The sequence below is a fragment of the Doryrhamphus excisus genome, linkage group LG4, assembly GCF_037039965.1.
Source record: "Doryrhamphus excisus strain RoL-2023G ecotype Guam linkage group LG4, RoL_Dexc_Guam_v1.1, whole genome shotgun sequence".
In the NCBI taxonomy this organism is placed as follows: Eukaryota; Metazoa; Chordata; class Actinopteri; order Syngnathiformes; family Syngnathidae; genus Doryrhamphus; species Doryrhamphus excisus.
Window position 1 is genome coordinate 16205074 of NC_136360.1, and position 11727 is coordinate 16216800.

General features: G+C 44.3%; 1 protein-coding gene across 1 annotated transcript; it reads left to right on the forward strand.

Annotated features, from left to right (window-relative positions):
* Positions 1 to 6864: 6864 nt before the first annotated feature.
* Positions 6865 to 11426, forward strand: LOC131129317 (profilin-2-like). Its single transcript, XM_058072744.2, has 3 exons — positions 6865 to 7239; positions 8520 to 8709; positions 10193 to 11426. Exons 1-3 carry the CDS (start codon positions 7111 to 7113, stop codon positions 10288 to 10290), a joined length of 417 nt encoding a protein of 138 aa, XP_057928727.2. The 5' UTR covers positions 6865 to 7110; the 3' UTR covers positions 10291 to 11426.
* Positions 11427 to 11727: the final 301 nt, after the last annotated feature.

Consider the following 11727-nt stretch of genomic DNA (forward strand, 5'->3'; position numbering starts at 1 on the left):
GGCCGGGAAGAAATGAGCGTCCCCTCCTTGAATGACTAGCAGCCGCCATTGCTTGAGGAAAAAAATAATAACTAAATAAAGGAGCTATAAATATGACTAGTGTTTAATATATCATGTTTAGCTGTGAGTTGGCGATAAATACGATAACATTTCTTCTCTTTTCTGTGAAATATCGTTTCAAAAACAAATAATTTTGTTACTATCGCGATTTAAGGCGGCTATTGTCATGACGTCAAGGTAAACATTGACACCACGTGACAAAACCAGGAAGTGTGAGGAAAACTAGACCGTCTGAATTCACCAGGCTGGTTCGAGACTGGATGGGGGAGCCTCCGAAAGTCTGGCCTTCGTAGACCGGGTAGGGTAACAGCCTAGTAGGAAGCAGGCCCTGATTCAATCACAGCCATAACTACTGTCTTCTTCCACAGCATTAAACAGTGACTTCCTGCCCACAGCAAAATAGGCTTCAACGCGCCAAAACTCTTCTTCTCGTCTAACTCTAACCGGGAGGCGAACGCTACTGCCCCCTGTGGCCAAACCCTGGAATCAGGTTCTATGGCGATTTTCAACAATATTTGTGTTTTATTGTTTTGTTGAAAGCAAAAATCACTATGATACATTTATATATTTTAACCTGGGTACAGACAGAGCTGAACTCGTAAAGGTTGATGGCCTCTTGGGGGAAAAATACCCCCAAACTATGTGACTGTTTGACTGTACATGAAAAAGATGCAGTATGCTATTTCTACCACTAGATGGCAGCAGATGGACAAGAGCAAAGGTGCATGGATATCATTCATAACACTTTACTATTGCATCAGCTGTCTCTGCTTTTATAAGAATAATAACAGCAGCCCGGAAGTACGACGCAACATTTGGGCGCTTTGAAATACATTTAGAGAATAAAGTCGTAAATTTACAAGAATGAAGTCATACATTTACAAGAATAAAGGGGTAAATTTACGAGGAAAAAGTGGAAAATAGGAGAATAAAATCTGAAAATGTATCAGAAAAAAAAGTTGGACTTCATCAGGTCCCCCTTTTCATAGCTGTCCTAGGCAATGCCCGTCAAATAATCTGAGATTTTGAGAATAAATATGTAAATTTACAACAATAAAGTTGCACATTTACCAGCAAAAACTTTATCTTAAAGGCATTGACTGTATGACACATGACATGTATGACACGTATGACATGACCACTCTATTCTCCTGAATTTATACATTTATTCATAAATGTATAAATTATACAATTATACATTTTATACAATTATTATTATCAAAAATAAATTATTCTAGTAATTTTGTAATTGTATTATAATTTATTTTATTATTCTCATAAATGTACTAATTTATTCTGGTAAATTAAATTAATTAATTAAAACATTAAATGGTAAATTAAAACATTATTGTAAATAAACAATTTATTCTAATTTTACAAATTATTTTTGTAAATGTATGCATTTATTCTGGTAAATGTACAAATTTATTCTCATAAATGTACAAATTTATTCTTGTAAATGTTGAAATTTAGTTTAGTGAATTGACAGAATTTATTCTCATACATTTCAAAGTTTATTTATGGCAAGATCAGTGTCCTGGTATAATTGTATTATTGCCCTGCATTATTTCTCCATCTTGCATGTAACTGACACCTTATTGAGACCTTCCTGTCGGATGTCATCCTGTGTTGGTAACGTGGGATCCTCAATGGAGAGAGAGGTTCTTTGTACTCAGTCATTGTGGGTGTGGTACTCCAAAGACCAACAAGGTGCCGAATAATCTATAATCTGATCTTTGGACGGAAGATCATCTCCAAAACAAAAGAAAAACAAAACAACGTCATGACTTTCTGTCAGTACTGGAGGTAGTACGTGTGTAGAAATACAGTACTGGAGGTAGTACATGTGTAGAAATACAGTACCGGAGGTAGTACATGTGTAGAAATACAGTACTGGAGGTAATACGTGTGTAGAAATACAGTACTGGAGGTAGTACATGTGTAGAAATACAGTACTGGAGGTAGTACGTGTGTAGAAAAACAGTACTGGAGGTAATATGTGTGAAGAAATACAGTACTGGAGGTAATACGTTTGTAGAACTACTGTATACTGGAGGTAATGCATGTGTACAAATACAGTACTGGAGGTAATACGTGTGTAGAAATACAGTACTGGAGGTAATACGTGTGTAGAAATACAGTACTGGAGGTAATACGTGTGTAGAAATACAGTACTGGAGGTAGTACATGTGTAGAAATACAGTACTGGAGGTAATACGTGTACAGAAAAACAGTACTGGAGGTAATATGTAAGTAGAAATACAATACTTGAGGTAACACGTGTGTAGAAATACAGTACTGGAGGTAGTACGTGTGTAGAAAAACAGTACTGGAGGTAATATGTGTGAAGAAATACAGTACTGGAGGTAATACGTTTGTAGAAATACTGTATACTGGAGGTAATGCATGTGTACAAATACAGTACTGGAGGTAATACGTGTGTAGAAATACAGTACTGGAGGTAATACGTGTGTAGAAATACAGTACTGCAGGTAGTACATGTGTAGAAATACAGTACTGGAGGTAATACGTCTGTAGAAATACAGTACTGGAGGTAATATGTGTGCAGAAATACAGTACTGGAGGTAATATGTAAGTAGAAATACAGTACTTGAGGTAACACGTGTGTAGAAATACAGTACTGGAGGTAGTACATGTGTAGAAATACAGTACTGGAGGTAATACATTTGTAGAAATACAGTACTGGAGGTAATACGAGTGTAAAAATACAGTACTGGAGGTAATACATCTGTAGAAATACAGTACTGGAGGTAGTACGTGTGTAGTAATACAGTACTGGAGGTAGTACGTGTGTAGAAATACAATACTGGAGGTAGTATGTGTGAAGAAATACAGTACTGGAGGTAATACGTGTGTAGAAATACAGTACTGGAGGTAGTACGTGTGTAGAAATACAATACTGGAGGTAGTATGTGTGAAGAAATACAGTACTGGAGGTAATATGTGTGTAGAAATACTGTATGATAGTATGACACGTTAGAGTGGACCTCAGACCGGGTATGTCGTCTTTCACCACATCCTTTGGAAGAACACGAGCGTTCAAATACGAGTTCAACGCCCCAAAGCCTGTACAGGAAGTGTGCAAAAGGAAGTGCAAAGCGAGCAGGCTGAAGACGATGAAGAGCACTTTGTCGTTCTCCATCGACTATGACTATTCAAACGGCGCCAACAGTGCAGCCTTTCTATGCCGCCCGGAAGCAGACCCCTGTCATGTGTTCACGGGCGATGGGAACATTTATTTGTAGCGGTCCAAATTGACTTGTGGCGGTATTACATCAGAAATGTGGTAATCCCGCTTCTGACACTATTTGTCACTAAATTCTGAGGAGTCGTACCCTCAGCACAAATGGGCTGAAGAGCAAGGATAGCCAGTCTTGTGTGGTTGGGACTTTCAGGGATTTCAAATCTCTTCTCGCTGAAGAATTTCTGTCCCGAGCGAGTTTGAACACGCGGAGGAATTTGCTTGCTGAACGGTTCAGCGCCGGTTTAGGGATCTCAAGTATGTATGGCCTTGCTTTAAAGCACGCGGGCTGCCAAGGCACGCTATGTGGCTTCTTCAAAATGCACAGATAACGCACTGGTACTTCCTCAACTCAGTGCTCTAATTATGGCGGCTATAATGGTGGCGACCATGGTGGCTACCATGGCTGCTATAATGGCGGCTATCATGGCGGCTATCATGGCTGCTATACTGGCTGCTATACTGGTGGCTGCTATGGCTGCTATAATGGCGGCTATCATGGCGGCTATCATGGCTGCTATAATGGCGGCTATCATGGCTGCTATAATGGCGGCTATCATGGCTGCTATAATGGCTGCTATAATGGCGGCTGCTATGGCTGCTATAATGGTGGCTATCATGGCTGCTATAATGGCGGCTACCATGGCTGCTATAATGGTGGCTATCATGGCTGCTATAATGGCGGCTACTATGGCTGTTATAATGGCGGCTATCATGGCTGCTATCATGGCAGCTACCGTGGCTGCTACAATGGCGGCTATCATGGCTGCTATAATGGCGGCTACCATCGCTGCTATAATGGCGGCTATCATAGCGGCTATCATGGCTGCTATCATGGCGGCTACCATGGCGGCTACCATGGCCGCTATAATGGCGGCTACCATGGATGCTATAATGGCAGCTACCATGGCGGCTACCATGGCTGCTATCATGGCGGCTACCATGGCGGCGACCATGGCTGCTATAATGGCGGCTATCATGGGTGCTACCATGGCGGCTGCCATGGCTGCTACAATGGCGGCTACCATAGCTGCTATCATGGCGGCTATCATGGCGGCTACCATGGCTGCTATAATGGCGGCTATCATGGCAGCTACCATGGCTGCTATAATGGCGGCTATCATGGCTGCTACCATGGCGGCTACCATGGCTGCTATAATGGCAGCTATCATGGCTGCTGTAATGGCGGCTACCATGGCTGCTATCATGGCGGCTACCATGGCTGCTATAATGGCGGCTATCATGGCAGCTACCATGGCTGCTATAATGGCGGCTATCATGGCAACTACCATGGCTGCTATAATGGCGGCTATCATGGCAGCTACCATGGCTGCTATAATGGCGGCTATCATGGCAGCTACCTTGGCTGCTATAATGGCGGCTATCATGGCTGCTACCATGGCGGCTACCATGGCTGCTATAATGGCGGCTATCATGGCAGCTACCTTGGCTGCTATAATGGCGGCTATCATGGCTGCTACCATGGCGGCTACCATGGCTGCTATAATGGCGGCTATCATGGCTACTGTAATGGCGGCTACCATGGCTGCTATCATGGCGGCTACCATAGCTGCTATAATGGCAACTACCATGGCGGCTATCATGGCAGCTACCATGGCTGCTATAATGGCGGCTATCATGGCTGCTACCATGGCTGCTATAATGGCGGCTATCATGGCTGCTACCATGGCTGCTATAATGGCGGCTACCATGGCTGCTATAATGGCAGCTACCATGGCGGCTACCATGGCTGCTATAATGGCGGCTATCATGGCAGCTACCATGGCTGCTATAATGGCGGCTATCATGGCAGCTACCATGGCTGCTATAATGGCGGCTATCATGGCAGCTACCATGGCTGCTATAATGGCGGCTATCATGGCTGCTACCATGGCTGCTATAATGGCTGTTATAATGGCGGCTATCATGGCTGCTATAATGGCGGCTATCATGGCGGCTACCATGGCGGCTATCATGGCTGCTACCATGGCTGCTTTTTGGAGTGTGCACTAAAAAAAAAGAGTGTTAACACTGCTTTTCGTCAAAGGCTCCGCTTTTTTCAAGTTTGTGCCTAAACAAGCTAACACTCTTGCAGTTTGCATCCAATTTCTTGTGTAAACTCATTTGGTTTATTGCGACGTAAAGCGTCGGGCCAGGAAAGTGGACCAGATCTAGTGATCTTTGCTTCGCATACCAACGTGTTTGAAAGGCCTCGCACCGGTCTAACGCTACATTCCACTTAGGCGGGAGACATGCTCCTACAAGATGGTCAAGGTGTGCTCCGTTCAATCTTCAAGGAGAGATCCTCCATTTTGACAAGACAAGCATCCAAAATCTCCAATGGAAGTCAAATAATTGGCTAATCTCGTGACTTGGCCAACAAAAACAGTACAAAACAACAGTAACACAAGTATGAAATAGGCGTGGGCCGCCGCCATCTTGGCCGTGACGTCCCACCCGGAACCCAAAACCGGAAAACCAGGCAGCCATGTGACCAAGACACCTAAATAATAATAATCATAAACAGGAATGTTGTTAATCGCTACAGAGATATACAGGACGCAAACAGGAAGTTAGCTTGGACTTTTTGGATGGGCGTCTGCGTGGGCTTTCACTCGGAAAGATAAGCTGACGGTCGAAGTACCCGCTCGGTCCTAAACGTTCCTTTAACCGACGATTAGTATCCAAACAAGAAAGTGTCCTTCTGATGGAGGACCGAGTCCTTCCCACTTCTTCATCCTTTTCATCAACTCTTTAAAGTACTCATCAAAAGAAATACATTTTTTCTATATAATAGTCACTCCTCGTGTAGTCAAACTATGGAATAAAAGTATCTACAAATATAGCGTATATTGTAATGTATTTAATTCCACGTTAAAGCCTGAAATGGTCTACACTGGTTCAAAATACTCTTAAGTTTTTACTCTTCTAGTGGAGTCTTCTGCCCTTTGGAACATGGCACAAAAAATACATAACTAACGTGGCATTTTCGAGATAAACAAAGCGCCAACGTTTTTTTTAAACATCACAGACGTGAAAGACGTATGAAGGACACGTTTATCCAGCGGAGAGCCCAAATGTGGTGACTTTTACAGCAGCAGCACAGACGCGGTGGCCGACCTGCTCGATCCGTCCTGTTCAGACTCCGACTCTTCTACCGCCTAAGGTATGCTCAGCTTCCGTGTTTGCTTTGACATTATTATTGACGCTACTCTGTACATATCTACGTGACATTAGACACAAAAGTGTCATATTTCAACTCGGGCTTCCACAGTTAATAACACGAAGCTTCCGGTTACTTTTGCTGACTTCCATGTAGAAAAATGCAGGACTCAAAAGATTCATTTGTATAGTATTAAAACCTATTTACATAGTATGCTCTGTAAATGTGTTAGTATGTTACTGCTTTTTTAATTACAGGGTTTATAACATGTGAAATTGAAACTACGGTATTAATCGCAACTTAAGATAAAGTAGGTCGCGGGAGTCTAGTGCAAGTGTATTCATCCGCTGCTCGCTATATTACGCAATGAAGTAGCGGGCCAATCACCACTCCCGCGGAGTGATTTTGCCAGGACTACACCCAAGCGCTCGTCTCGCCTCAGCTGCATTCTCTCTTGGTTGGCAAGACCAGAAGAAAGCTTTGACCTGACGAAGCCGGGGGCTTTTTTTCCGCTTGTTGGAAGCCATTAACGCACTGACAACTGCCGTATTCTCCCGCTGCCTTCGTGGTTCGAGAGGGGTCTGTGAACTTATTTTTTTTAATCTTCGACTCATCCTCAGAAAACATGTCCTGGCAAAACTACGTGGACAACCTGATGGCCGACGGCTCCTGCCAGGACGCGGCCATTGTTGGCTACACAGATTCCAAATACGTCTGGGCATCGTGCCCGGGTGGCGCATTTTCTGGCGTTACGGTTAGTATGTTCATGTTTTTCTATTGTTCTAGCGAGTATTTGCTGTATTTCTCTTGCATGGGCCTGGCCCTGTGGACAGGAGTGAGGCGGACCGTGTAGCACACATGGCATCCGGTGCTCACACAAGTGGCTCTTGACTCGAACCGGCCCGTCTTTTTTAGCACTTGTTCCCACGGCTAACTTGCCATAATGGCAGTTAAAATGTCACTAAATGTGCCTTTGTTCTCACAAATGTGACATTAAACGAACCAGACTGTGAAAATAGTTAGCGTTTGTAAGCGCGCACTTTAGCCGGAAGCTACTAAGCGGCACTTTGGAAGAATCACTGTATAAAATAATGGCGACTTTGATGAAACACCAAAAATACAGTTAAAGTGGCGTTATGGTGCGCCTTGCGAACAAAGCCAGTGACAAAGAATATGACTGCAAAAGCTTCCCTTTTAGCGTAATGTTAGCTTAAAACAGGCCCGCCGTCCGGGTTTGATAAATGAGTGAACTCTAGCCGTATTTTTGCGCAAAAGGCGGCGGCTCAATCATACGCTCTCGTCGTTTGTTCTTCCTCGTTTTATGGCGTCTTCCTCTTCCAGTCTTCGTCTTCTTCCTCTCTTGGTTTAATGTCGACGGACAGCCGCTACCGCCCCGCACCTTCCAAGATGGCGGCTGTACTTCCCCGTTGTATTCATTCGGCATGGAGGCTAATGGAGCAGTTTTACCGCAGATGGCGCTTATCGGAGGCGTGTTTTAGTTCCAATTTGTATGCACTTCTTGTCTCTTTCGCTTTTAGTGAAATGTACTGAACCGACTTTATGTCGGCTTGATTAATTCTTTTTAAAAGAGCTTCAGTTTTGCCGTAAAATAGAGAAAAAAATGGACATGGTGATTGTGCTAGCTAGCATTAGCATCCGCGTATAGTAGCGTGTAAAGTTTTTATGAAAGCTGAGATTTGGGCTTCAAGTTGTCAGCTCTCTTGGCGTTGTTCCCCTTCATGTTGCAATGCTAAGTTGAGGCTAGCGCTTGGTAGCATTTCCTCTTCCGGAATACTTGCAGGGCCCGCTATGACTCTGCACTTCTACTCGGGAGTTGAAGAGGGCAACGCCTTTTGTTGAGCTTTTTTTTTTTCATGTCGACATGTCAACGTTCAGTAGTCGGCTCACTCCTTCTCCTCCTTGCATGTCCATACAAGCTAAGGGTCTTAACATGGAAGACTTTTTTTTGTTTGCATTTGACACAACATAGTCGGGGTATAAATAAATGTCCTAACCTGTTGCTTTTCCTTCCAGACCGACGAAATTGACGCAATAATTGGTGACCGAAATAGCCTGCTCACCGGCGGGCTAACCTTAGGCAAACAGAAGTGCTCTGTAATTAGAGATCAATTCCAGAGTGACGGTGATTGGTCAATGGACATCCGGACAAAGAATCAAGGAGGAGGGCCCACGTACAATGTTGCTGTATGCAAAACTGACAGAGGTAAGTCTGTGAGCACAACCTCTTCGTTGTTTAGTCATTTCTAAAGCAGTACAGTACTTGCGGGTCAATAATTAGTATATTGCACATTTTAAGTAATCATTCTACATATATTTTATGCACAAAAATGCATGCACCCAGTGCTAAAGCCTATTTTTTGGGTGGAATCCCCACAATGGAGTCGCATGCATGGCCAAAATAATCATAATGCTCAGCTTCATGCTCCGTCTCCTTTCTGCCCTGATGCCTTCAGGTGCACTTGTAATTGGGGATGTTAAGTGCTAATTGTTACCCCTCCTACTACAATGGGTGCACCCCTCGGTACGCACCCCTGGGGAACACGGGGTCAGCTGACACAAGGAATGGTAGCATTATTAGGAATTTCCCATTGGTTGATGTTTGAATGGGTTTGCTCCGATCGCCAATGACAAACGGAATAAACGGAACTTTCATAGTCACATCAACTCCATAAAATGAGCACCCTCGTTAAGTACTTGCTTTACAAGTGGAAAAAGAAGTTGTAACGTATATTCTAGAAGTTTCTTTGATGCCAGCAGAAGTTCACAGGCTACTTTTTGTGGATATTGGTACTGGCCAATAGTTAAGACCCGAGTGATGGTGCCATCTAGTGGTGTTGAATTGAGAGGGGGGGGTCTTAATGTTAGGCAGTACAAAGATACTGTATGTGGCCTGCAAAAGCCTGGAAGTGACGTATGTCAGGCATATTTTACTTGATATATATTTCCATTTTATTAAAAAAATATATATATGAAGGTCGAGTGGTTGGCATGTAGGCCAGACAGGAGATGGAAGACCTGGGTTGGATTGTCTATGTTCTACCCGTGCGTGGCATTTTTCTGGGTACTCCGCTTTCCTCCCCCATTCCCAAAACATGTTAGCTTCATTGGCCACTCCAAATTGTCTATAGGTATGAATGTGGGTGGGAACGGTTGTTTGTCTATATGTGCCCTGGGATTGTACCCCGCCTCTCGCCTAAAGACAGCTGGGATAGGCTCCAGCACCCATACCCCCACCCCAGTGAGGATAAGCGGCATAGAAAATGAAGTCAATAAAAAGCCTGTTAGAACTAAAGGTACATAATAGCTCATAAGCATTGAATTTAAGAGATATGTAAATTGCTGATATTTCAATATATTTTGTTTCTGCCATCTTTTTTTACACCCTTTGAATGTCTCTATGGCTGCGGCTAGCCAGCTAGCTTGTTTTTGTCCCATGGCTGAGCGATAAGGGGATGCCAACTTTTAAGTTTTTTGCTAAATTTGCTCTCACGTTGCGATACTTTGGGCTTGTCTTCTATGCTAGCAGTTGAACAAACACTGAGTGTGTACAGCTTTAAGATGCTGACGCTGTCACATGAGTCTCCCAACAGGTAGCTTGTGTTTAGGTTAATTGCTGTGATTTTTGGAGGTTCCGTTTCTGCTCTGAACACCCAGCTAACATTGTGTGTTTTCCCTCTCTGCCGCAGTATTGGTTATGGTGATGGGGAAGGAAGGCATCCACGGTGGGGCGCTCAACAAGAAAACACACGACATGGCCAAATACCTGAGGCAGTCTGGATACTAAAGCGTCCCGTGCCCAGCCGCCCATCCACTTGGCTTCTCCCACCCACCCACTTGCATTTCACCCCCCCCTCCCCATCCTAGTTAGTAGTTCAATTTTCTTTTTCTGCCTTCGGTTCTCCTTCCTCCAATCACCCCCGCCCCCCCTTGTCTTAAGTTGACCCATCAGAGCAGATGTACTTCAGCGAGACCAGCAAGAACACTTTCTGAATTGGCGCCAGTCTTGTCAACAATGCCTTCTGAGCTCTTCACTCAGCTCACAGCGTCTCCCCCCTCCCCCAACGCTAACGTCCTGGAGGGGAGACGTGCACATGCATATCTCTGTCCACTGTCTTCGCTCGTCTCCCCGTAAGGGGGGGGGCCACGGGGGGGCGTATGGACCAGCCAGGTTAACTATCATGAAGCAGATTTGTGAGTGTTGCCGCTGGTAGCATCACCCCCACCCCCACTTGTCCACCCAAAGCAACGGACATTCCACGGTTACTGGCTCAGGCACTTATAGCGTTTTTGTTTGCCAGCTCCTGTAATATAAATATTGTTTATGAAAGCTTGCCATTCATATCCCAGCTTTGTTGAGTTTTTCTTTGATAATAGGACCAAGTGTAGTGGTAAAAGCCGAGCCCATTCTCATCTTCCTGTTATGCTGCAGGGGAGCTGAGCAGGAACTAGCCTCCGTGTTCGTGCTTTTTTCTTTCACTTCCTCCATTCAGCTACACTGCATCTGAAACTCAAAACTGTGGAATCGATGGCCTTTTTTTTTCCTCACCGTGCGCCGAGCCCCGACTCGCTTGGCGCCAACCGTAACGTCCAACTGCTAAAATGTCCCAAGCCGCACTCCTCGATGGGATTGGTTGGAAGCGATGTGTATCCTGTGCCATATTGTTAGCGGTCTTGATTAGCCACCATCGGCGCCCCGCCTGCCCCCCCACCCCCACTTGGGTTTAACAAAGCTTCAGCTCTACTCTGCAGGCCTTGAGACGTGTGCGTACTCATCAAATCTGTTTCAAAGTCCTGTTTTGCTGATTTCTGTTCACTTTCTTTTGTATCTGGGATACAGTCTGTCATGCATACAAGCGACAACGCCATATTGATTTATCACCTTGTTTACAGACAGATCAAAATAAATTTATTCCAACCAGAGGATGTTTTCTGCTGATTGTTTCGGACTCGTGACACGCTCGAGTGCTTTTCTATTGCCTTTTTGACCATGTCTCAGCCACAAGTTATGGCTTTATTTTAATGTCCGGTACGTTTGGGGTGCTTTGAAAAGGCCATTTACAACACATCTTTTTTTGCCTTTTTATTCAAGGGAATCTGCAATAAAAACATGACAAGAAAACGCAAAGCAACAGTCCCAAATGATGTTGGCGTATATAAATGGCAACAGAGGTTGGGAAGGTGTAGGACAAAAACACCATGTGGTGATGCCTTCATGAGCCCA